This window comes from Phalacrocorax aristotelis, chromosome 1 (genome assembly GCF_949628215.1).
Source record: "Phalacrocorax aristotelis chromosome 1, bGulAri2.1, whole genome shotgun sequence".
Taxonomy (NCBI): Eukaryota; Metazoa; Chordata; class Aves; order Suliformes; family Phalacrocoracidae; genus Phalacrocorax; species Phalacrocorax aristotelis.
Window position 1 is genome coordinate 98,561,112 of NC_134276.1, and position 27,464 is coordinate 98,588,575.

The window sequence follows — 27,464 nt, forward strand, 5'->3', positions numbered from 1 at the left end:
GTTGCCACATTTTTTACTCTTGCTCCTTCCCTTCCCCCTCCCAGCCTCTCCCCACCCACATGCACGCACAGAGCAAGAAAGCGGGAAGGCAAAAAAGAGCGGAAGTAAAATTTTGGCTCTCTCCTCCTGCCGACATACTTGTGTAAGGACTAGAGAAGAAGCCCCTGGGGCTTTCTAGAGTTACAGCAGAAGCAGCTGAAGTTATGTAGCACCTCTTTCCTCCAAGCTAGGCCTCATGCCAATATCTAGTCTGAAGAGCTTGGTGCGTGAAGAAAAGCTTTCCCTAATACTTCTGCATACATCTTTATCACAAACTCTAGATTAAAGTGGAACCTGATGAAACGTCTCCTGCAAACCACATAGGAAAAAACATACCTTTTCCCGGATTGTTAGAAACAAGAGTTGTTGTTTAAAACACAGACTTCTGTGATGTTTTACATGCCCATAGAAGAACATTTTGACCCTAGCCCTTACAGACATGGGAAGCCACATTTCTTGGATTCTGAAAGATGTTTTCAATCCTGGTCACTGCAATTTAAAAGCTGCCACAGTGTTTGACCTTTAAAAAAAAAAATCACAGTTCACACATCAGTCTCAATAACTCAAAATATTACATTTGACTCCAAACAAAAAGCAGATTTTCACAGCAGTCTTATTCAACTGCAATAGCGCTGACAGTTTGTTGCAGGAACTTTCCCTGAAGAACAGGCAACGGCCAAGCACCTCGGCCATCTGACCTCCTGAACAACTACTGCACATCCTTCTCCTGCCCCCTCCCACCTTCTCAGACCAATTCTGCACTGCAAATTGCAAGAAGCACTTCCACCTCCTCACATCCCCACTGCTCCCATCCCATTCTCTCCCACAAGCAGGCTGAGGAATGCTTGGAGCCAGGATAACCCTTTGAAACACACTCAGAGGCAAGTATCAGAGGTGTTTTCAAAAGTAAATTTTAAACACAGTCTTTAATTCTACTGTATACACCCAGTAGTAGAGACACAGATAGAAACTTCAGCGATTGGCCTCCAAAACTGCAAGAGTGCAGTGAATGAGGACAGGAGTCACGTTCGGAAGAACTCCTGAGGCTAAAGAAGCTCTTACGGCAGCGGGACATCCCTGTGGCCAGCCATACGGACAGCTGAAGCATGTGTCCTGGGAGACTTTTATTTTCAGAAATGGCCATACTAATTCTGCTCACTTCTCCTCAGCACACTCAAGACTTTCATGAAATAGAAACACAGGGTAATATATTTACTTTATTCTAGCGCTAATCTAGTAACAGATATAACCTATGATCCTGAATGTAAAAATAAAGGAAAACCTAAAGTGTGTGCGGAAATAAACACTGGATTACCTCCAGTTCTCACATTTTACTTAGAACAACTGTGTTTTTATCTCTCTTCGTGAATATTTACGCTAATGAAGTTGCCCAAATTAAAATACTTTTCGTTGTCAGCAAACTAAATATAAAATCCTCTAAACACCACTGAACTAATTATCATCTTCTGTAGCATGTCAGTGCTGAATATGTTGCAAACAAAACCCACTACACAGGGCATTGCTGCTTCTGGAATGAAAATGAGTTAGAATGAGCGCCTTTCAGCAGTCTGATTTCTGCTTTTTTCACAATTCGGAACTGCAGAAGTTGGCAGCCTTGCGGGGACATACATCCATTGAACTACCATAAACTACTAAATTTCCATCTGTTTTAAAAAGCTCCAGCTGACCTACATTTTATATTATGGATTAGCTGAAGCTGATAGAGTAGCACAAACAAAGCTTGAATCTTGCAGCTAATCATACATCCGAAGCAATTAAATATTTTATCAATAATATGTCCCACGTAAAGATGCAAGTTTTCAAGAGGAAAACTCTTAGACATTTCACACACAAAATTGAAATAATCATTTGACAGATGCACTTAGATTGCAGTGTAAGTATCATCAAATCAATTTACTTTTATTTCACACACTAAGAAATTCAAATGTACACATTAAAATTATCTGAAGTTTAAAAAAAGGCTAAGGAACTTTAATTCACGATTTAAGGGCATGCTAAAATAACGCATCAGAATCATTCGGCATTTTGGAAAGCCTGTCTTTTCTAAATTATCTACAAAGTGATTAGTAAAGCAAGTTGGGAAGCAATAACTCATTTCACAAAAGCATGACTTCCACCTCAAGTTTCCATTCTGTTCTTACTCTGAGGCTACCTATTAACACACCAGTATACAAAGGAAAGAAAAGGGAGGTAAGAGTTCAGGCTATCTATACGTTTTTCCTTGCAAATACTGTCACTTTAAGTGACATAATCAACAGACACATTTAGAACAATATCCACATCACCTCAAAACACATGCTTTGTTCCTAAAAACCACAGGCACTCTCTGGACTCAGTTCCTGTAAAACACGACGACACCACTGAAATCAATGCAGCAGCACAGGTTTGTGCTAGTCCAGTAGCTGACACAGGCTGAGGGATCAAAAGCAGAGATTCATCACAATTAAGACACACAGCAATGCTGCAGGATTCAAAGACTGGAAGGTGGAAATCTTCCATGTAGGAATACTGATATATCAGGAACTCGAAGTCTCAAGATGGGATTTCTTTTAACCAGCTGCAAACATCTGCAATGTAAACACTTGCATGTGAGCCATTTTACTGGGTCTGACTGGGATGGAGTTATTTTCTTCAGAGCAGCCCCTACGGCGCTAGAACAGTATCAATAACACACTGTGTTTTGGCTATTGCTGGGCAGTGCTTGCACAGACTCAAGGCCTTCTTTTTTTAGAGTAGGCTGGGGTGCATAAGAAGCTGGGAGGGGACACAGCTGTGACAGCTGACCAAAGGGATATCCCATACCATACAACACTGTGTTCAGCAATAAAAGCTGAGGGAAAGGGGGGTGAAGGAGGGATGTTTGAGGTTACAGCATCTGTCTTCCCAAGTGACCCTTCCAGGTGCCGAGGCCCTGCTTTTCAGACAGTGGCACATCTGCCTGCCAATGGGCGGCACTGAATAAATTCCTTATTTAGCTTTGCTTATGCGTGCAGCTCTGCTTCGCTTATTAAACTACCCCGATCTCAATCTACAAGTTTTCATCTTTTGCTATTCTGACTCTCTCCCCTGTTCTGTGTGGGTGCTCAGCTGCTGGCCAGGGCCACTCCACCGCAGCTATTTCTCCTAGTAAAAGTGGAGAGTCGCTTGTTCGGCTCGTTTTGGATGAAATGAACAGTAACCTCCACTCCACTGACTGTCAGTGAAACCTTCTGTCTATAAAGAGAGCCTAGGCTGCTGTCTAACTTGGACACAGCCTCTCACAGAGTAGAAACCTACATGGACTCAGATGCGTCCGACTGTCAAGAATATCTCTCACTGCTATGAGGTGACCAAGAAAAAACATGGTCTACTATCTAGTAGGTATAACTGGGCATGCAATCCATGTTTATAAAAATATCTGACATACCTAAATATAATTTAAAATCTCATTGTAAGATGAGCAGCTTCACTGCACACAGTGATAAAGCAATTGCAGTCTGCTGGGCTACAGACAGTTCTCCTACGGGCAGTGCATTCAGTGCCACACAGGAGATGCACGGGTTCAAAGTTTTCATGCAATTTTTTCTAAATGTACAGGAAAGTAATGACAGGTGTAGCCTGTGTGCAAATGGGAAAATAAGCACATCTCTAATATTGTTAGTTTTCATTTCAATGCTAGCTAAATGCTTTTGATCATTATGTGCAAGTGGTGAATGCACCACCTGTGTCTTTTTTGTCTTTGTGCCAACAGGTGAGATTACATCATGCTGACAGCAATCCAGGTAAATGGCACAAGTACAGAACATTGCTCTGTCATCAGATCACAACATTTTCACAATATTACTATTTTTTTAGATTTCTGTATATACGTGTTAAAACTGAGTCACCACTCCACTTCCAATGAAGACCTGAGTAAAACCCAACAAACTGCTTTTAAGCTCGGCTGTCTGCCCCCAACAGATGAGTTTCCACTTCTCTATTTGGAGTATTTGTAAGAGTTCTTCTGTATTTTACAGTTGCTATTACTGTTAGCACAGTGGCCTCCACATGCCCTGGTCAGACTCATGGTCCCATGTTCTTAGTCAACTGACATAAAATATTAAGATCAAGATCTTGGAGCAGGGACAGAATCTGATCCACTCTGTTCTTCCCCCACACCCTCCATTTATTTGCTGATGATAAATTGTTCCAATACAATGGAAGGGTCTGCTACAGTATGTTTTCCCACAGGAACATAAAGCACTGCTTTAAGACCCTTACATGTCAGCAAAGTGAAGGTCACACCAGGATTAGTTTCACAAGGAGTGGTAAAGTAAAAACTTAAACCCACAGTTTGGCTTTGCCCACAAAAATCCCACCACCTGCTGTATTAGAAGAATTCTTGGGGAAAATGCACAAGACATGCTCTTCTAGAAGGATGTTTGCTGAACCTGAACCAGAAAGTCATTTTGGAACTGATGCAGAACCAAAATCAGAGAATCAGTCATGAGTCCCAAAGCATATAAACCCCAAGAACAGGACCTATGAATTGTGCAGCATCAGACCCAGCTGCAGTATCTCCATATATTTAAACTATCTCGGCCATTTTCTGCAGTAAGGCAGAGCAACTTCTAGGTGACAAGAGTCCTTGTTCAGGGAAAGGACCTTTACTGGCAACTGGGAAGAATTCCCCGCTCCCTCCCACTCCCTCTCCATCCAGCTTATCTGAATCACGGCTCCAACTCCCTGATAAAGGCTACCTGTGCCTGTAATAAGATAGCATGGGTGATTTGAAACCAGCAGACCCTCTCCTCAGGGCCTGGCCCACTGAATTCCAGCAGAGTTGTTCTGCCTCTGCCCCAGCAGCCCAGGGATAGCAAAGACAAGGGTCACCCATGGGGATCATCCGAGAGTCAGTCGTTCAAGGGGGCAGTCTCTTTAAAGGCAATGCGCCTAAGAACATGCAGCTGCCTTTGGGAAGGTTTACATGTGTCACTTTTTCCATCTTGCAAAGCCTCAAAGAAAATGGTGTAGGCGGACGGCTAAAGATTGCTCTTCTCAAAGGCTTCCTCCTGAAATGGGTGCCTACGCTCTAATACTGACTAAGCCGCAGGGCTTTGCTTCTGATCTAATTAGATAATGATACCGTGATACAAAAGGAGAGGTTAATCTTGACTGTATCTCCAATCTCCTTTCCTTGTGTACAGTTGTAAACACCCTGGAAGCATCCAGAGCCACTTCTTCCTATGTGTTTTAGTGTCAGCGCTTGCAAAGAATGGCTACAAGTGTGGATAATCAGAGGAGCTGGAGAAGAGGGGACAGGAGATACAATCTTTTAAAACATACCGGACAATTCACACAAATCCTGAGGTATATTAGTGCCAGCATGGCTAGCATAAAAGATGATGACAACAACACAGCTCTTGCCACCCCTATCCCACTCCCCTCATCCCCGTGAAGAAGAGACCACAGAGCACTTCTGCTCACACCTCTCAGGTATGTCAGGTGTAAGGGGTATACAGTTTGGATCCTCTCGAGGCTTACCACCAGACAATATCCTTACTATAACTTTCCCCTTCCCACATCAGAGGTGCTCAGGGAAGCCAAATGCAGCCACAATGGAACATGGACACCCACCCTGTACACACTGCTGTTTCCGGGAAGTGCCCTCCATTTGCAGATCTTGGGCACTGCTATTTGCCTTCCCTCGTGCAGTCAAGGGACATTTCTAGCTCCCAAGAAAATCAGCCAGAAGAACATCTCTACCATATTCCTCTTCTTTACACCACACTCTCAGTGGCTCTTGCAAATCAAAGCACATGGTCCCACCAGTTTACATAAAACCTTGGTATTTTCCTTCTGCACCCCAAGATACACACTCTTTCCAGTTTTCTGTCACCAGCAAACCATTATTCAAACAAACAGAAATAGTACACATTTATCTGGCATGTAAGCATACTCTCCTTTACACCCAGCAGAACTGAGTTGCACTGATGCTCAGCTAATAAAGAAGGAAATTCAGACAATGATGTTAGCGATTACAAACATTCAAAATTGCTCAAATATGTATGAATTGGACCCACCATTGATATACACGAGAGCTCCACATATTCTTCCTTACAACTTCTAAAGAAAACAAGAACAAAGCACAAGCAATCTGATTACAGGAAAAATGACTGAGAGCAGAAAATTACTCAATTCATGTAATGCAATAAGTCCCTGTTGAAAAGCATCAGCAAAATGCTGTCTTTTCTTTATACCACTCTTTACACCACTGGCATTCAGGCGGATAAAACAGCTTCCATTTAACAGACATTTTTCCTGCTATTTTAACTTGTTATGCCAATAAGCAAGTAGCAACAGACTTGAACCACTTCTAAGAAACCAATATTCTTTTGCTTTTCATTTAAAAAAACCAGTTGTTACTGCTTTTCTATAATTATATCCTCTTGTCACTACAAAGAAGGAATATACACCTCTATAAAAATGTTTTCTTCAAAATATTTGTTATAGTGATACACAGTTTTTGTACATAAATAAATATACTACCTGAGTGTATGAGCATATGTGCATATATACATATATATGAAAACAGAGATAATATCTGTGTGTATATATATACACTCACACACTTACATTTATACATGTCTATACAAATATATTACATGTATATATACACATTATATATTATCTATAACATTATTATATATTATATATGTATATATATAAAGACTACACACATACATTATACACGTAGATTACTAAAAAGAAAATTTAGAAATCCTGGTAAGAAGCAATACATAACTCTGAAAAGGGGGGCCTCTGTTGCTTTCAGACATGCCTACACTGGATGATGTCTGCTGACACACTTCCACCGCTGTATGAACATGCCTTGCACGCACTCATTTGTGATGCTGAATATCTGGACAGGAGTTGGAATCCAAGTCAGGACTCTGGGTAATGTGAAGGAGTGGGGGAGAAAGATGGCCTTTGTTTTATTACCCTGGTAGTCAAAAGTCTAGTTTCACCCAAACAGCATGTTGGTTGACATCCAACACTGACCTTTCACATGAACTGCATTAACTTCTCTATTTTTCAGAATGCAGTTTTAGCAGTAACCGATACTAATGAGTGAAAAAGTGTCTTTTAGGCATTAGGCCATATTCTTCCGTCAGCAGGTTTTACTCATTTCAGTTAATTTATATTTGGTCCAAAATGTTCTGTCATAAGACAACACTCCTGGCCAACTGTCGATAGGTAAACTCTACCCATTATGGCGATGATTTCAAGGTTCGTTTCACCATGTACTTCTAAAGCGATATAGTGTGAACGCCTCAGATGAGTTGTGGGTTGGCTTCCAGGTTAGTTTTATTTATTGCAGAACGTGTTACTTTTTGCCCCAACTCACTTTGCTTGGGGAGTTTATTTTTACTACCTGTCAGTAAGAATCAAATGCTGAATGTTCAAATGCCTCAGTCATGCCCTGTATGGGAAGGTCTGCTTTATTTTTATTTGTTTGGCTGGTTTGATAATGTGTACATGGTGTATTTGGAGTATATGGGATTCAGGAAACTGATGCTAATATTTCTGTTTTTCTGTTTGGAGACTAAAGAGTCAATATTTTAAGTGTTATTATGCATATTCTGAAGCTTCATCTTTCTTTTGGTGTCCCCAGGTGTCATACTATTACTGGACAAGACACAGTCATTCTCTATAAATACCTAGTCTTATATTAATCCCAGGGTTCATGGACTTGTGACTGCTTCAGGTAACGTATATCTCCAAAGGATCACGTTGTCTTTCTCCTTGACAAAAAATCAAATAGCTAACCTTCTTCAGGCATGTCTGCCTAGCTCCTCTGACTGTTTTTGATATAGTAACTTGCACACACAGTCATAATTCAGCCTTTAAGACAACAGAACCTGATTTATTATAATCACAAGAGGCAGCAACTTGATTCCTTGTTTGCAGTTTCTTACAGCTTTCCTGAAACTTTCACATGCGAGGGTAAAAATGTGCCTGTGTGGGTTCTACCTCAATGATGATTTACATCACAGGGAGAGTTTCCACGGGCATAAACAAGCAACTGGCCAGCCATGTTATTTCATTTACTTTTAAATAGAAAGCTTAGAAAAATCAGATAAGCCAAGAAGGTCTAAAAATGGTCTTTGCTTAGTTACATGACAAAAAGCCAGTCACACTGAGCAGAGACCAAGCTGAATGTCAGAAGACCAACCCTACTAACCCACTCAGTGGCTGAATCAGCCACTCTGAAGAGGCTCAAAGGAAAAGCACAGCACCACTGCTCCTGGAGGAAAGCCCACCAAGACGCATCAACAGGAAAACTCTCTCCCTGGAATGCTGTGCAAGAAAGAGGGTGCGATGGCCTGCTGGGGAATAGGACTTACCATGTCATGCAGGGGGAACGGAAGTTTGGGATGGTATAAAACCAGCCATGGGGTGGCTATGGGAATTACAGAAAGCAAGAAACACTTATCAGAGGATGTTTAGGGGAATTGCCCAAGGCAGGGAAAGGGATGGATCAAGGACTGAGGAGGAGCAAGCCTGAGAAAACAGACAGAAAAGGGGATTAAAGAGGCCAGGTGCATGTGAACAGGCAGATGGTTAGTAGATCTGTCTGACCAAGCCCTGCCCCTGATCACTGCAGTCCAACCTGTACTCCTCCTAAACACTATTCCCAACTACCTACTGTGTGAATGCACTCTCTACTGTGAGCCTGTGTGCACGAGCGCTAGTATCACGATGGACTCACCGGTGAGTAGCAGAAGTTTGTGTGTCAGCCACTGGAGTAAGAGGTTGCAAACCTGAGGGCTTGTAGGTCCAGGTACCAACAACTGGAGGAGACAGGAGCCTGGGCCAGTGATTGGACTGACAGAGTGACCAAAAGCCACTGGTGGAGAGACCTGCCTCGTGTGTGTTTGCAACCCACAAGCAGCCAGCGGGGCGGAACAGCAGCGAGCCATCGGTGGTGGTCAGGTTTGCACAAGTGCCGCCTGTGTTTAGGCAGGTGCCGTAAAGGCACTTCTGTCCTTGTGCTGGTCTGTATGGCTGGCTGAGTGTACTTCATGTACAGACACGTGTGCATGTGTGCCTAATGGGAACGCGTGCCCTGCCTCATTACTAACTGGACCTGTAAGTACAGAACTGAGGCTGCCACGTACCAACTGGGCTCGGGCTGGAGGAATCCCCTTGGGTCCTGAAGTGCCACCTGATTTGGCTACTGCCAACAGTCTTGTTTTACAATCACCACAATTAGAAACTCTTGCAAACTTCTTGTGAAGAACTCACAGTTCTGATTACAAAACAGATCTGACCCAACTGGTTTTCAGAAAAGCCTCTAATCCAGCATCTGCAAGCTTAGTTTTTATTTACGGTCAATTTGCTCCTCTAGGACAAATTCTCCAAGACTCAGGGTCAAAACCAAAACCCAAGAGAGTAACTTTTCATGGCCAGCTGTGCACAGATGCACCCCCCTGCATTCTTCCCTGTCTTTCTGACTCTCACACTTCTCTGGTGGCAGCATATGACCACCACTTCTCTGAGTGGAGAAGGAAGAGGAACTAACTCAGTCCCAGACAGCGACCCACAGGCTTCAGCTTTATAAGTCTCAAATAGTTAGACAGTTGGGCCTCAATATTCCTATTCAGTAAGCTGGCTGAAGTTCATGGCTTTTTGACCCAGAAGAAATAACTGCCCTTCCTCTAATAGCAAATATTCACTTTCAGTCCTCTTCCTTTTAATTGTGTACTCATTTACTAATTCTAGCCCTGTCATGCTGGTGCTATTAGGAGTGTTTAATTTCCAAAGCACTTGAGGTAATAACTGGATCATGTCTAAAAAAATTATACTAACCATGGTCTATCAGTGCAGCCTCATCCACTTGACTGCTTCTGCAAGCATAAACCATGCAACAGGGCAGAATTTAACCCCATTGCTTAATAAGAGCATTAAAACCTTCAGATTTTTTTTTTCTTCAAATTTCATGTTAACTAGGTACACCACTTCATTTGAAATTAATTTCTTCTCTTGTCTGGCATAAAAGCCTACCCTCTGAAGATCAGTAAGAGACAGAGCAGAGGTCTCATTCTCATTTACCCAGGAACCTGGGTAACTGTTCTATCTTCTCCTCTCTCCTGTAGCAGATGTACTGCAATTATAAACAACATTTGTTATTATTCTAAACATGCAAAGCAGGAAGAAATATAATTCTTACACAAAAGATGTAGGCTGTAGATACTAGATGAGAGGCAGATGGTAAAGTATATCTTGTAAAGCCAAGGTCTCTGCCATTTATTTTACTTTGGAACAAATACGTTACAAAAACCGAACAAACAAGCAGTTAACTCAGTTTGACTATTATGTAATTCCACATACTTCTTTCTGATAAGAATTTGGACGGCTTCATCCCTATCCTCTCTGAAGAGAATTAAGTCTTCAGAGTGCATCTGTTTCTCCCCCTGAAATCAGCAAAGACTAAATGAACTGTAAACGAGAATACAAGCCCAACAGCGACAAGAAAGTCCAATCGGGAAATGCAGTTACAAAGGTTCCTGCAGTGTGACTCAAGACATATTGCAGCATGCATATCCAGCCATACCATTTCCTAGATAGAATTAATTTGTCCTCATTCCAGAGACACTTACACAGCACTGGTCCTTCTATATTTTATACTACCACTTACATTCTATATCAAATATTCATTGTGAAATCTTCTTTTCTAAGAGACGAAGTATCCAAAGGCCAAAATAAACTTGAACGTCTGCACTAAAGTACATAATTCACAAGGGAGCCATTTTCAAATATCTCAATCATCCCCATGGGATATTTCAACGGGCCTCCTGATAATTATTTCAGGAACAAATTAAATATGTAAGAACATCTACTTGTAGGACGCAGGACGCTTTTTGACTCAAATAGTTACTGAAAACAACTGAAATTGCTTGGCCTTCTATGTATGTGCTGTGACACTTTTCCATCATACCTAACATGTTTTGGGGATGAACAAGTTAAAAAATTGGTTGAAAAGGGCAGTGATTCTTCCATACATATTTTCTTATACTATAAATTCTTTTTACGTATTTGAAAGTTGGTAAAAATGTGATAAACCTGGATGGATTTGGGGACCCTCAGTCTTTCCATTTCCTAATTAACACAGGCTTTGATATCAAGAAGATGATGCCTGCTACAGCTTGGTCCTGGGCTTGATGAGAAGGACTCTGCCAGCCCTAGGCACTAAAGCTGTGCTTGTAAATTACCTCTGTACTGTCTAAGTAAGGGTCAGTGGTTTTGCTGTCCTCTGTACCAATGGGGTTAAATAAAAATTGCTAGCTTCTAGGCTCAAAGCCAGCAGAGTGGGCAGGCAATCTGAACCACTAACGTCTCAAGCTTTTTACTGTCCCAATGCTTTTGACAGAGAAAAAAGACACATCTTGTGCATAAGTCTCTGATACAAAATTGTGTAATATAAACTGTATGTGATGTCTTTTGTAAGTAGTACCTAAGAAAGAGGGCCACTTTGTCATCTTACATGGATGCCATGTTTTAACAAGATCTTTAATAAAAGTTCTTAAATAAATGAATCTGACAAGAAGGTGGATGGCCGGTTCTCATATAGATGAGAAAGCAGATCAAACAACAGGAAATAGAAGAGTAGTTGTCAGTGGCCAACAAACAAAGAACGCTTACCCGAGTCTCAGGTAATTTTTGTCAGGCTATGTGCTGTTTCAAACCTGAATGGTTTGAAAAGGGAGGCAAATAGTGAGGTGACAGTGTGAACAGCAAAAGCCTCCTTAAGTTCACAGAGCAAGTGAATAATTTTACAGAAGAAAAATCCATCGAGAACTAGTGAACACAAAGATACTACACCTAGCTCAGGAAACCTCCAAGCTGCAACCTGCAAGAACCTAGGGAAACATTACTACGCACTGGCCTGCACTTGAACTCTCACCCAAGCATTCAGCTCCACCTGCTGTCAGAGAAGGGACACCAGGCTAGGTGAACCTTCTCTGACTTCATATAATGGCAAGCTGACCTAAACTCCCAGCTTATTTTCATCAAAAATTCAGCCTCATGTTAGACATATATATCCTTACACATGTCAAGTGTGTGAAAGTGACAGAGGTTCTGTGGATAAGGTATGGCCTTTCTGGCTAATGCATTTAGGTTTTTCCTCAAGGAGATTAATCTTGAGACCAATACCCACCCTCCAGTTTGCAATGCTTTAATTTTAAATCCGAATCAGTTCATTCCCATGTGCTAAACTATCAAGTATATTTTGCTGGGACTCTCCTTGCACCATTGTTTGGAGGAAGTCTTGAGATGTTAATTTTAATAGTAAGACCAAACACTGTTTTCTAACAGAGGACGAAGGTAACCATCAGTTTAACGGGTACAGTTGTGAATTATAATGCAGTTGAGTATTCCTTGTGAGGGTCTTCCACCTTTTGAGTAGTATCATGCTCCCTGAAATATGTCTTCCCAAAGCCAGCCAGTTTACCTACTAGAACAATGCAACAGGGAAGTGTGCAGCGATTAATTTCTTAGAGAATACACAGCTGAACTCTGCCATATTAAATCCCCTGAGAACAAAAGACCTGCCTTAGTAAGCAGGTAATCTTAGACCCTATGGGTTTCCAGAAGGCACCTTCCAAAATGGCATGTAAATGCCCAAGTGAAAATGGGCTCTAACAGCTTTTTTACTCTTGATCTAGCTTCTGTTCTCGGTTGCTTTTGTGATTTCTCTTTCCTTTTACTGAGGTTATGGAGAACCCTTATCAACCATCTGCTGGCTGAAGCCTTCAACTGCAAAATGACTCTTCATCTTCCTTCAGACTTCAGACATATCTTCAGGCTATGGACCAAATTCTACTCTGAAATGTGAAAAAGTACACCCATATGATGGCACATGCTGTCTCTACCTCCTCAACACCTCAAGCAAGACATGACTGCGTATGGGCAGAGGACAGCAAAGCATTTCATCAAAACCCACTCAGTGTACAGAAAGTTGTAGTGGAGGGCTGTCAGGGTGAGTTACAGCCAGCCCCCGACACATGCTTACTGTGAGATGGAAACAGAGGAGACCATAGCTCAAACTCCCAACAACTCATCATCACCACTGCCATCGCCACTTCCCTGACACATAAATTCTGAAATGTTTTAATTGGCATCTCTCTAAAACTTCCTTCCTCGGCCATAAGCTTTCACAACAGCAACTGATAAAATTTATTGTATTAAAACATTAGCTAAAATGAAAAACAGTCAGGTTGTTGTAATGTTTATTTAATAAACAATACGGCAAAGAGAAAGAAGAAAAGTATGTTCTACTCGCTCAAAGACTCTGACCAAAACTCACCGAGTCAAACTCAGACGCATTGCGAAAAAAAGCTCCAGGTACACAAAAAAAAAATCCTAAACCAAACCCAGAACAATAACAATGGTTTCCGCATGGAAGAAAATAAGTAATGCTGAAATAAGGTCATACGCAGCTGGGAAACAGTAGAAGGTTCAGACAAAGGGGCTGACCAAGACTTGTCCCCAATAACCTCTGTTTTATACAACCCATGCAAGAGGATGCTAGAAAGAGTGACATATCACTTAATAAAATGCTGTGGACTATTCCAGTAACAGTGACTACTCGGTATATTCTTACCACCTTGAGACAGCTTAAGTGTTAAAAGAAAAACTGCATGGATTTTTATCAAGGTTAAAAAATGCATTTTGAAATCCTCTGCTAAAAATCATATTTCATTTTAATTTCACTAACACTTTAAGTCACTGAAAAAGAATCCACAAAATGTTTGCTTGAAGAGCTTTTTACTAATACCACAGTTCCTTTCAACCAGCTTAACTTGTTTATTCTTTCTAACGCATGGATCTTAATTTGCATATATCCTGCTCTCCAAGATGAAAACACGCTCTCAGACAAAGCAGGCAAAAATGGCTGAAAACAATACAACCCATCTGTCAGAGAAAGGCGGAAAAAAACCAAACCAACAAACCACCCCAAACCCTCTCTCGGAAAGTGGGTTTTGCTCTCTACTGTTCTGCATCTTTTCCTCCCGTCTTAGCAACAGCGCCTAGAGCAGCCAACCAGGGCCCGGGCGGCGGGGCGAGAGCATCACCGCCGGGTTACTGCAGTGCATTGCCCGCCAGTAACCGCGCCAGGCGAGACCCAGACCGTGCATGCGGCACCTCTACCGCAGTGCACCTGCTGGCGATGAGGACGGGCTTTTTCCGACTCCTCCAGCAAGGATTAGCAAATAATTTAGGGCAAATCCTCCCCTCCTCGCCCCCCACCCCGCACTTCATTTGGGTCTTCAGATATCTCTGGGGGGGTGGAGGGGGTGAAATCTTTTAAATGAAGTCATGGAAGGATGCAGCAAAAAAAGCCTAGCTGAATAAAAAGAAACAGGTCTGTCCAAGCGCACGTACCAGAACTAATTCGTAGAGAGCACCAAAGCAAATCAGTGAAATCCAGCCTGTTTAAATCTCTGCTGACAACCCATCTGACAGTGGGTTAAGTTTCCATCTTATGCAGAGATCAGTATTAACATAATATACAGACCTCTTCGCTGAAATGTAGTTATCTAGCTGTTCTGATGACACTATCTCAGACTGTGACGGCCACTTTTCGCCTTTCATGAATATCAAGCAACCTGCCAAAGACTCCGTGCTTCCCCATCAGACATCCAGAATAAGCAGAGTCCTTCATTCCCCTCTTTCCAATCCTGCCGTTAAATGTGCTAAATCTCCAAGCTGTGAAACAACAACCTTGTGAGATAAGACAGCACCTCTTTGGGTGATTGTTTCCACAGGGTCTGAGCTATTAGAACAAACCCAAAATAACAGAAATATCGTATTTTCTGCTGAGCATATATTTCTGTATTGCTACTAAACTGCTCCATAAAAATACCCAACCACATTTTGACCGGCTGGAGCCCGTTCCCTCGGAGGTTATTAAAGACCAAATCCTACCAGAACTTACACTTGAACACAGCACAAATGAGTCATTACAGCCCTAAAAATAACAACGGAGAAATTTCCAACTAAAATGTTGCCTAATTAACCATGAATACTGACAAGTATGAGGAAAAAGAAAAGTAATCCCTGAGTTGTTGCAGAGTTTTGAAAGCCAATTTATTACTACTTTCTTCCTGGATGCACTCAAGTTATGTAGGAACGGTATTTCCATCCTACATTATAACAAAAACACCCTGAAACAATAGGACAAATGTCTTTGGTGGGTATATAGAATGTATATATCTTTTCAAAGTAAAGCTGAATGAACCTGACCAAGATAGAAGGCTCCAAAGTATGTTTCATGCCCTCTTCGTATTTGGGACTATCCATAACTTAACCCCCAAACCACTCATTCTATTCAGAATACGTTATGGCACTTGTAACAAAAATGGCAGAAAGCTAAGCCACTGACTTTCCTCTGAAATCCTCTTGCAAACAGTTTTCAGGCAGTCCTAGAATTAAAATGTACGTGTCTATAATTTTTCTATAAACTGGTAAAACCAATATATGCTTCTGTGGTGTGTGGTTTGCACTTCAAACTGCAGTTTAAACAGACAGTTCAGAAGCCAAGATCTACTTTCAGATTTCTTTCTCAACCCTCAGATAAACAGGTTTGTGACAAGACACTAATTTCAGACAGTTTGTTCTGAAGCTCTGTGGATTTTGCTTTTCCTCATCTAAGAAGCCCATACTGGATCTAATGGAGGACTCTGCTCCTTTTCTTCCCCTCCAAGCCAGCCAGCTTCCCCTTCCTAAAAGAAAGGAGAAGGCAACCTTGGACTAAACAGTCCTATGATTTCCTTGTGTGTTGAAGTTTCTTTCTTCTGTCTTTGCCAGTTTATCTTTATCTTACAACACACTACCTCTGCTCCAGCAGTCTTGCAGCTCTCTTACGTGAATCTGGAACATTGCTGACCACAGGAGACCCCTGGAACATGCTTGAACAAAGGCAGGATTCAAAGACTAAGACACATTTTCCATTCTGGAAGATCCTTACCCTCACAAGATCTGGATTAAGTCACTTATCAATATCTTTCCTTCAAAACTAAAGAAATAGTTGATTCTACCAGTTGACTAATTCCCTAAATGCTTTATGGGGAAAATGACAGAGACATGTGAGACTTTCTGAAACTTCTACCTCTGTAACCTCTTCCAAATTCCCATACTGGTAAGAATGCCTACTGAATAGAATGGGTCAGATGAGCTTTGATCAAGGACTCACCTACAAGATTCCTGTCCTGATAATACCACTGACTTCAAGAGGAATTACACCATGAATGAATCAGGTCCAGATTCATACCAATCTTTGCTATAAATTTGCTAAAACCTCATTAAAACAAGTGGAACAGCATTTATCATATAAATCTGAGAATGAAAATACCCTCCCTTATTTTTAAAGAGAAAATGACATTTAATAGATAAATTAGGCATTTTAAGGCTGAGACACAAATTAATGAAAAATTCTAATTTGAAGTCTACGATGACTTATTTAGCTTCTTTGCTGTTGACAAGCAATGCAAAATCACTTTCTTTGTGCTTTTAATAAAAAGAAAATGATGCTACATACCATTGAACAATACAACTAAGTACAGAACACAATGGCAGCATTACTAATTATTCCTCCTTTTGTTAATTTAGAGCCTAACCTTAACATTACTTTGCAAGATCATTTTTACTGAAGGGAGTACATTTTTTTGTTGTTGCTCTTTAGCTGAATTCCTCTCCAATGTGCTGGCACAAATTTTCTTTGCAAGGAAACTATACTTCTCCTTTTGTGATCCAACACTCATAAAAGGTTTTAACTAATTCATTACAGTTATAGAGAAAGATGTAGAAATAGAAGAATTTTTTTCCAAGCTCCATTTCAGAATAGAAACACCATTAATTTAAAAGGCACATTTTCATAACAGGATCCCTTATCGCTTATTGCCATGACCGTCACCCAAGAACAATGTGAACTGAGACACATCTCCCATTTTATACTTTTTTTTCAGCTTGCGCATACGAGTTTGCTGTTTTTTAAAAAACAGTTGCATTTCCTACACTGGACTTTGTACCTTCAGAAATGTGTTTTCTGCTACTCTTCTCATAAAAATGTGATTTTAAAAATTTCACATCACGGCAGTGACAGATCCCTTTAGGACAGGGAACCCACAAGGACTGTAGAGCTAAAACATCCACCAGTGTTTCCAGGAACAATATTGCCCTTTTGTTGAGCAGGGTCAAATTAAAACATATTGCAAAGTCCCAGTTGCCCACTGGAGGAGAAGCCAGTAAGAGGCATTCAGAACAGTTTTACGTGTAATATATCAATCTACAAGCCCACTGGTTTTAAATAGAGATGTCCCAAATTGCACACAAACAATCAGAACCACTAAAACAATTCAAGGAATCTGACAGTTTGGTCCTTACCTTCATTTGAGACAATTCAGACAATTCAGTTTTCAATTTCCCTAATGGAAAACATTTCTATTAAAAACAATGCATTGGGTTAGTCTCTGGAGTAGGGAACATGGCTGGGAGGAAAGTTTGTTTACAGAAGGTTTCTGTAACCTCGCTAGCAATTCACTGAATCATGGAAGTGTTGCTTGGAAAGGACCTTTGGAGGTCACCTAGTCCAGCCTTCTGCTCAAAGCAAGACAACCACCAACACAACATCATGTCAGCTGTGTCTCTGCCCAGCCAAATGTTTCTACACCCCCTGGCATGGAGAAAGCACACCATCTCTGGGTGACCTGTCCCAGTGCTGCACCAACCTCCTGGTGAACGGATATCTCCTAATGTTCACCACAAGCCACCCAAACCACAGTATATGGCCATTGGCTCTTGTGTATCAGCTAGCACCACTGACAGGAGCTTGGCTCCACTGTCTTTGTAACTGCCCTCTAGGTAGCTCCACACCAGAATGAGATCATCGCCCAGCCTCCGCTTCACTAGACTGAATGAGCCCAGCTTCCTCAGCCTCTCTTTGTAGGTACCCTGACCAATTTCTTACCCTTCTGACAGACCCTTTCTAGCTTCCCAATATCTCTGTTGATCTGGAGGGCCTAAAACTGGATACAGCATTCCAGTTGTGCTCTGACTGATGTTAAGAAGGATAACAACTTGCCTCCGTCTGGCCAGGTCCTCCAAAGGTAGCTTATTATGTGGTTTACCTTACTGGCACTGAGTGTACACTTTGGCTCACATTCAGCTTGGCATCGACTATAAAACCCCCCAAGTCTTTTAGATCCTTGGCTAGAAGGAGAGTGCCAAGACCTGCTGTCAGACAGCGTGCCTCACAGCCCCTCAGAGGCTGTCCTTAGTGGTCTGACGAAAGACGTATGGTACAAGACCAGGTGAAAAGGGGAGAACATGAACTCACAGATAGCCAGAGATGTTTAATCTCTTCTTTCAAAACTAAGTGTAGTGACAGAGTCATAGCCAGCCGTGCCCTAGAGCCAAATGCCGCAACCGGTCCTTTTCAATAGGAGGACATTTTGTCAGAATGTGCCATTTTGTTCAAGCCAAGTCACTCAGACATGTCAGCAAATGTGGACAAACATTTTTGGTTTAGGATCCCTCGATCATTTTTGGCCAATAAGAAAGAGATCCAGTCAAAAACCTCAAGTTTTTATACCTTACATGAGATGCTTTGGCATAGTTCCATTTCTTGGGAGGAAAAAACTTCAAATTTGAGTTTGTTCTGATAAAACAAAAAAATAATTTTAAATGTATAAAAGTTGCCGCCAAACCAAGTTGTTCTCCTATGGACAGTATGGCTACATGCAGTTTTCATAAAGAATTAAAAGAAGGCAGGTGTGTGCACATAGAGGTTTAGTGTTGAAAAGCCCGCTAAAGCCTCAAGTGTGCACATCCTTCAACAAATGAGTTAACTGTATGCACAGGCTGTCCACATACAGTAGCACTTCCATGGCCATAGATCAAGTATTTTTCATACCACACGCTTCTAGACTATTAAAGCCTTGGTGTTGTGATAATGACACAATTTCCAGACAGCAGCAATGTACTATGTGAAACAATTTCAAGTGGAACCTTTAAGCCAGTGGATTTACAAATTCAGAGAATGTGCAGGTATCAAGTACGGCTCAGGTGAGCGGCGCATTGGCAGCGGCTTATCTTTTAACAGGAACTAAAGCACACAACCATACCAACTTAACTTTACAAACAGAGAATTCCTCGAGGAAGAGAAATTATGCCATTTAGCACACAAAATTCTCCTGAAGATCTCAATATTTTCTCTTAGCCTTACTTCTTTTCGCCAGCAGGAGTTCACTGCACAGCCTAGTTTTCCTTTCAGAGACGGCTAGTCACACACACACACACACAAAACCCCAAAAAGTCTCTAGGAATCACATGGCTACGCAAGCACATGTAGGTATAAGAACAAGTGCAAAGCAGATGCAAAGGACAGAGCAACCTTACACGCACCTGTCAGACCTGCAATAGACTAAGAGCATAGGAAGAAGAGCACTGAATACGCCCTCCTTACTCCCATCAGTAAATCAGCACCACAAGAATTGTCTCAGCTTTAACTGGATTGTGAGAGGGAAGTGGTAACACTTCACTTCCTTGATATGGATCATTTTGCTCTGCCCTGTGTAGTAAGCTGTGCACTCTTTGCTGTGTATTAGCAAAGCAGCTAGTAAGAGCATCCTGGTCCTTGACTAAGCCTCAGGATTCCGTCCTAGCAATAGCCAGTGACTTCATCAGTTGAAAGAAATGGTAAGCTTAGAGAGACCCATCGCAGAACACCAAGAGACATGGATGGGCTGACATTCCTATAGCTCACGGCATTTCTTTCCAAACACAGCATTTTAAGAATATAATTTTTATCCTGGTTTCAAATGCCTCCTGAAATTCTGAGGTGCTTGCTGTTCTGGCAGAGTACAGAAAAAATAACCATTTCACAAAACAGCCAATCGCAAAAGTAAAAACAAAGCATTCTCTTCCCCCCCGCCCCATCTTTAAACTACTGCATGCTCTACCCACCCTCAACAATAAATTGTAGACATGCAAGATCACAGGACAGATATTTGACAGCACAGCAATACTATATTTACTTCAGATACTTCAGAATTGGGAGGCAAAAATAAGCAGTTGTATGAACTACTGCATCTACAGTTTCTTGGAGTGCAAGGGGCCGTACACCCCACTGCATCAGGCTCTGGGAAAGTTTCCCAGTGCCAGCTGGTGGGCAATGGGTATATCAAGAAGCCAAGCAAAAAGGAACTGTGAAAACATGCTCCTTTTATTCATTTTGCTTCGCCATCCACGACAGACTCATTCCACCTATCATGACCACCGACATGGGCAATAATGTCTTGGCTAACGTACACACATTAAGTTTTCCTCACCTTTCTTCCTCCACCATGGCCCTTCTTGGATAGAGTATGACAGTTCTTTAAACTCTATATTCACAGCTGGTCTGCGGGGTAGGTAGGAGAAACGATGAGCTTCTGTCAGAGGATTGTCTACCTTTTTCAAATGTCCATTCATCAGTCTAACGTCTTGGTTATCTGTGCCATTTGAGACCACTTCGTCCACTGAAACACACACTGACTTTGGCTCAGCCATGGTACAAGCAGAATTGTTGCCGTTCTAGAGGGAAGAAGTTGGAGATAAGACAAAGTTCACACACTTTTGTTTAGCAACAGGTTTCAAAACCTTCTGCATTAGCAGAATTATTATCTAAATAACACAAGAATCCAGCACAGTTATGCACTGAAAGTTGAAAAGAAGAAAAAAAAAGTCTTTTGTTTGTTATGCCAGTGTCTTGACAGAAGAGGTAAAAGAGCTGAAGAGCTCTTGCACTTGCAGCACACAAAGGGCAGTTCCTTTAGCACCAGTTTCCCCTCAAAGGCTATATACACAGCACACTAATATCTTCAGAACAGAGTAGCTCTTGCACCAGATAAATACAACATTTGTAAGTTCAGTCCCCATTGTATTTGGTTTCTCATGCACTCAAAGAATTTGGTTCTAGTTACTCTGATTCCAGGGCTTGTATTGGGACAGAGCTGAAGGGGGAAGGGAGCTAGCTGAACTATTATTTGTACAGACATTTCAAAAGACAACCACTCAGAAAGGCTAAGAGCTCTTATTCCTTTGGGTCAGAACGTACTTCCGTAAACGTGAAACTGCACAAGTTATGTTTCTGCAAATTCTGAAATTTACTGTTTTGTGCCTTATTTGCTCCTGCACTGATAGTTCTGGAGACTCTGCAACCTGGAACAGTACAACTTCTTCCCTAGGGATCTGTTAGGAAAGCACAGCGCTTTCCACCCAAAATTCTTGCACGCTTTCCTTGCCTGACTGTGATCCCTAATGGAAATCTTATCAGATACAGAAACATATTAAATGCTGCTCCAGCACTTGTACCATTGACACTGGAAGGTCAGTGCTTCGTGCTTACAGCCATGCCTCTTTCTACACTTTGCCCATCGTAGCACTCAGTGCAACTCCACTTGGCATTTTTTGGACTGAATCTCTTTTCCCTCCTCTCTTGACCATGCCAATGGCCTGCCACATCTGCCTTTCTCTTCTTTTTTATTATGCACACAAAATCTGAACTTTTTCCATTCATTTTACCTGCATGGGCACCTTGCACCAATACCAACAGGATGAGTATAAAGCCAAAAGTAAAACAATCATTAATCTTCTTCAGCTATGCAGAATTTTGCACAGTTCAGGGGCTTTTCGTTGTCATCTGTTGTTTGGAGTACGTCATAAGCAGGGCCAAAGACCTGCACAGATGTCTACTAGAAAATTTAGTATTTTTAATGCAGTTCTGTATTGGAAAAGGCTTCCTGTAGCTGGCTTACGTGCTAGGCTTTGCATGCTGTCACATCTGCCCAACAATGTACATGTCCCCAAAGGTATCTCTTAGAAAGCGTATGTGCTGCGCTACTTTTCAAGGCATCTGTGTCAAACACTCTCAAATAAAGAGCTGTAGGTCATGCCACTGTCTCCCCGTACTTGTCCTCCAATGCAACTGAGAGGTCATATTGCTTCCTTTTCACAGCACCATTTTCACCCTCTCTGTCACGGTTAGTGGTCTTCCCATTTATGCTGTAAAAGCAGTGCTGCTCAGATCAGTTACTTGTCATGAATGCTGATGAAAACATTTAAAAAAAAAAGAACCAAAAAACCCCAGTCCTACATAACCACTATATAGCTAGTGTCTTCAGGTTCTTCAAGCACAAACCCGAAGTTCCAGATGCAAAAATCAGCTCTGCCTACCACCTTTTCTCAAGAAAGCAATTTTAATCCTGCTCTCCTTACTCAGAGGTCAGGTATCCGGTAACACTTACTCCCAGTTTCTTAAATAGTTTACTGTAATGGCATGTAATCTGAACATAACGAGAGTAATGTGAAACATCTTAGAACTGGACAATTAAAGTAGGGGAACCTCCCTGTTCCCTAAAAAATAAGAGGTGAGTTAACAATCTTTCCTGAATGTTTTCAAAGCTTACTTTGGCACTCATAAGCTGTTTGGTTCAGAGGAACCACTGAGCACCTTGTCTGAGGGACTACCCAAAAACTAAGACTCAATGAGCAGGTCACCTTGAGTATTCAGGGGACGGTCAGAGCTTCTCCAGTTTAGATCAATTCAAAAAGAAACATCCCTTGGACAAGGTCCTTGTCTCTGCCAGCTTAATCATCTGTGAGTATGAAGCCAGAGACTTTTGTTCCCGGGACATTAAACAAACCATTTCAATCACCCGGTGGACTCAAATGCCTGTTTTCAGCAGACAGTGACAGAGTCCTGCCAGCCCTCAGTCACACACACCCCTGCCTGACTCCTCTGGGGACCACCTGGTACGGGCGAGGATCCCCCTCCAAGAGCCTGAGGTGGCGGAAATGGCTCCCAGTTGCGGTATCATCTCTGCTTGCGAAGAGGTGGGCGACTCCCGTGGTTACGACAGGCACAGGACCTACCCGAATCCTCTGTAACTGCTCCTCAAACACACCTGAACTCCATCTGTGTATCCGCTAACACCAACAACCCGTTCGCGTCTCCACCGACATACCCACCTGTACGTACAGCCGCGCGGTTCAAACTGGCGTCCGTTTCAACCCGCCCCGGGTACCAGACACTGAGAGCGTACGCTCTCAAAGACCGCGCTCACATCTTATTTGGTTTCATACAGCTTTATTTCCCACACAGTTTTATTTCTCCCGCAAGCAGCCGGGCCGCTTCCCGGCGCCCGCCGGGCACGGCAGCAAACGCCCGCCCGTTCCCAGCGGCAGGACGGTCGCACAGGCTCTGCCCGCTCCTTCCCCAGCCGCCCCCCCGCCGCTGCCGCCCGTGTGCCGCTCGCCCCGAGTGTTATGCAAAGGTGACGGTCCCTTCGCAAATCTGTTTTGAAAAGGACGGGGCGCAGCGGCGCAGGGAGCATGCTCGGAGCAGCCGCTAATCCCCCAGCCTTAGCTCCAGCCCAGAGGTAACCAGCGGTCAAACGCCGCCGTGCGCCGCCGTCCCCTCGCGCACCCCGCCGCCCACCGGGGGCTGCACCGCACCCCGTACCCGGCACCCCCCGGCGGGACGCGGCCCTGGGATTGCCGCCCGGCCCCGCTTTCCCTTCAGGGAGAGCGAAAAGGTGCCCCGCGGAGCTTTCCCTCTGTCCCCGTCGTCCGTCCATCTCCACCCCCGCCCCGCCCAGCCCAGCCCAGCCCCGCACCTCTCCCACCCCGGCCGTGCAGCCCTCTCCCCACGGCCGCCCCTCGCCGCGGCCCCGCGGAGGGAGGCAGGGAGGGGAGGGCAGGGCGCGCCTTACCAAAGCGGTGCCCAGGGAGAAAGCCGCCATCAGACATGCCATGTGCCTCGCCGCCCGGCCCGGCTGCTGGCGGCGGAGCCCTCGAATGCTGCCTCTCCGCCCAGAGTGCCTGCGGGAGGCGGGCGGGCGGGGAGGGAGGGAGAGAGAGAGAGAGAGAGAGAGAGAGAGAGAGAGGGAGGGAGCGGCCTCCCGCCGCGCTGGGGCCGCCTCCGCCCCGGCCCGGCCCGCCGCGGCAGGCACGGCCCCCGCGGCCGCGGTGCTGGGGTGGTGGGGGGCGGGCGCCGGAGGGCCGCAGCCCGCCGTGGGGAGGTGTGGGGAGCGTGCCCCCGCTGCGGGCATCAGCCCGACCAGCAGGTGACCGTGGCTTTCCCTCTGCCGAAACTGGCGGCGGACGCTTCCGCAGGGGATGGGACATCCCTGCGGAGAGCTGCTGGGCACTGCCTCCCCGCTCCTAACCGGCACATCTTGGGCCCGGCTTCCCAACGAGCTGCCGAAGTGGAGGCAGGATGGCGTTCCCCGAGGAGACGGGGAGTCGAAGGACCATCCAATTGCTCCTTGTGCCATCCTGCCCACATGAGGGGGAGAACGGAGCTTCAGGCCCTGGGAACCGCACGCCATTGGTTTATAAGCTGAGCAAGCCATTGTGGTTCAGAAATGGAGGGAAAGAAATGTCACTGAGTTTCCATCTTGGTTCTTTTTTTTCCTCAAATCAAAGAGCTGCATTTCAGTGAGGTCCTGCAAAGACGGGGAGTGAACCACACTTGTGCCCATGAAGTGCAATGGGTTGTGTCGACATGCCGTTAGGGTTGTGTTGGCACTGCTGACTTTAATCTAGATCTGTGACTAGGTTTTGAGTTAGGTTCGTTAGCCATGCTACCCGGTGGCAGAAAGCTCTGCCCCACCACTTCACCAGGAAGCCAGATACTGGCAGGCCTACCAACAGTCTGAAGTGTTATGTACCCGCTGGGCCTGTTTTTGGCATGTGGTGAGGCTCCCTCTCTCTTCATCTGGGAGCAGCAGGAAGAAGGGATAAATCATAGCAGGGGTCTGAGAATTGGATTCCAAGCATCTACCAAACATTATATTATCTCTGAGGAATCTTCTAACCAGGGGCTTGCCTTGCCATAATGCTTGGTGCTCACGTAGCATTGTACAGACACAGAGATAATCTTCACAAAGCCCTTGGAAGGTAGGTAAGTATTTTATCCTTGCTGAGCTGTGGAGGGGTGTTTGCCGCAGGCGGCACAGCGCTGCAGGAGGGGAACTGCCACACAGAACATCTGCACTGGGTCAGACGGGAGCCTGGCTCCTGCAGCGCGCTCCCTTCTGGCAGCGGCTGGGAGATGGATGCTCAAAAAAGAGCTTAAGCACAGGCCTGACTTTTATCGGATGTCTCCCTGATACTCTCCCAGCCTACAGCTGTTTTTGGCTCAAGGACCTCCTGACGTAGTTGTTGCTCCTGAATGTGCTAATAACTCTCTCTTCCATGCGAGAAAACTTCCCCTTGGAAACATAAGAACTTTTATCATCCACTACATCCTATTGCCAAGGAACAGAGTGTGGAGGCTCACTGAGATTTACCTTGGATTCAGCCTGTAGATGTTGCAGAAAATTGTTTACTTATAACTCATGTATTGAGGAAGAAATGCCTACCTGCTGTGGAATACCAGACCAAACGTGGATGAGCCAATCCAGAAGTGCTCAAGGAAGGTTTAAACTGTGTTTGAGAAGAAATTTGCAATACAATTATCTCCTAATAATGGAAATAAAGAGAAATTCTAAAGTATCTTCCAGTGATGGTTCAGGGTTTTAATTAACTTGATTTGGAGCACATATCTATAACAACTAAAATTTACTCAAGCTTGTCTCCTTTATTTTCCCTTAGAAACATTGAGAAGGCTGCATTATCTCCCTACAGGATCTGAAAAGGGCTGTGAAATACTGCTCTATATCTTTAAGGCATTTATGGGGTGAAACAAACTGCTAAAATCCATGATGTCTTTAAACGATGATGTGGAACAAGATACAGAGAGAGAGCAAGAGATACCCTGATCTTAGTGGATGTGTGTTACAGACCCAGCGCAATGCTTACTGTCCTCTGTTTCAACTTAAAGGCTCAGGAGGAAGCAAAGAAAACAACATAAAGGCTGTAACACAACTTAAACGTACAGTACTGAAATCTGCTGCGCAAACAAAAGTTTTACCTCCATCAGTAAGCAGCTTATGGTACTAAGGGCTGACCTTTCACCAACCAGTCCTTTGTAGGAAGGCACGCACTGCCTGTCGGCTGCAGGGCTGCCCATGCTGCCTGCCTGGGCTTGGCCGCGTTGCCAGCAAGGGTGTGTTACTGCCCCTCATTCACAGGCCAGCAGCGTGCAAGGAGGAGCATTGCGCCGAGTTCATGCAACAGTCTATGCCCCTGATCAATAAAGGGATAGCTTCTCTATCAATATTATGGCTGAAGTTGCGTGCCTCAGCCATGTATTTGCCATACTGCTTTTAACAGTGTATGTGAAAACTACCCTTCACTGTATGAAGTGGCACAGAGGCGCAGGTGTTAGGCATGACATGAAGACAAGTAATGGCTCGACCCTGCAGCCTCGAGCACCCCTGCCATCACCTTCTGCGAGAGTTCTTCCTGAGCAAGAGTACATGATCAGATCCTGAGGGCTTGTTTTTTCCATGGTGGCCACAGTATCATTATCTAAGGGAGCTTCTACTAAAACACTGAGACATAAAACAGGTTTCTCAAAAACCAACTTCTATTTGGTATCTATTTTGATACCACATGGGAAAAAAATTATTACATAAGATGAAGCATGCTAAAAATAGCAGTCTCCTGCATTCCTACATTCCCTCATTAACTCTTCCATTAACTTCACAGGTGATCCCCTGGTCCCTGCAGAGAAAAAGATCAAGACCACAACTCTGTGGAAAAAAAAAAAAAAAAGAGAGAGAAATATAAAACTGTGTTAAAAAAAACCAGGACACAAAAAAAAAAAAAAAAGAGGGAAGCTACAAATGAAGGTGAGGACAAGCAGGCAGGGACAAAACTCTGGCTCCTAAAATAGATGAGGAAATAGTAGTAGCTTCCAAGCTTTACAGCAGGGTAAGCATTACAGAAAGTAGACTGGTGCAGCCCACAGGAAAGAAAAAGGACATCGCAGGCAGAAATGCACTGGGAAGGACAGGGCAAAGTGGAAACGCGCCAACAGCAGGAGGGGGCAGATTTACAGCACGGCCATGGGAGGCATTTTAGTGCAGTACTGAGAGCTTGGTGTCTCTGTACAAGAACTAGTTCATGTATAGAAGCAGTGTAGCCTGGGGAAATGCAGAAGCCAGCATGGACTTAACTGCTGAGATACAACATGTAGGAAAAGTTCAACCAGTAAGTGTGGAAGAGGCAGATGAGAAAAGTAAGGTATTAACTAGAAAAGGCAAAATATTTTAGATAGAGTTTTCATTAAAAGAAAAAAAAAAAGCCTCAGCTTTAGCTATCTGCAACTTGCTGTTAATTTAAGCTGGTCTGGGCAGGGCTTAAGGAATTCTATGGAAAAGATTTAAGAAGCTTTTAAGAAAAATGTCCTTTTCTTAAAAAATGTTTATCAAAGAAAAACATTTGGAGTT

The 27,464-nt window shown here is 43.6% G+C and overlaps 1 protein-coding gene across 1 annotated transcript in view; it reads right to left on the bottom strand.

Moving 5' to 3' along the window:
* The window catches only part of ABCG1 (ATP binding cassette subfamily G member 1), a 52,604-nt gene extending 28,650 nt beyond the window's left edge, over positions 1 to 23,954 (bottom strand). The window contains exons 1-2 of the mRNA XM_075099298.1: positions 23,838 to 23,954; positions 20,415 to 20,658 (exon numbers count right to left, since the gene is read on the bottom strand). Of these exons, the coding sequence (XP_074955399.1) occupies positions 20,415 to 20,658; positions 23,838 to 23,879 (286 nt within the window). The 5' untranslated portion in view covers positions 23,880 to 23,954. The remainder of the gene's footprint in view (positions 1 to 20,414; positions 20,659 to 23,837) is intronic.
* Positions 23,955 to 27,464: the final 3,510 nt, after the last annotated feature.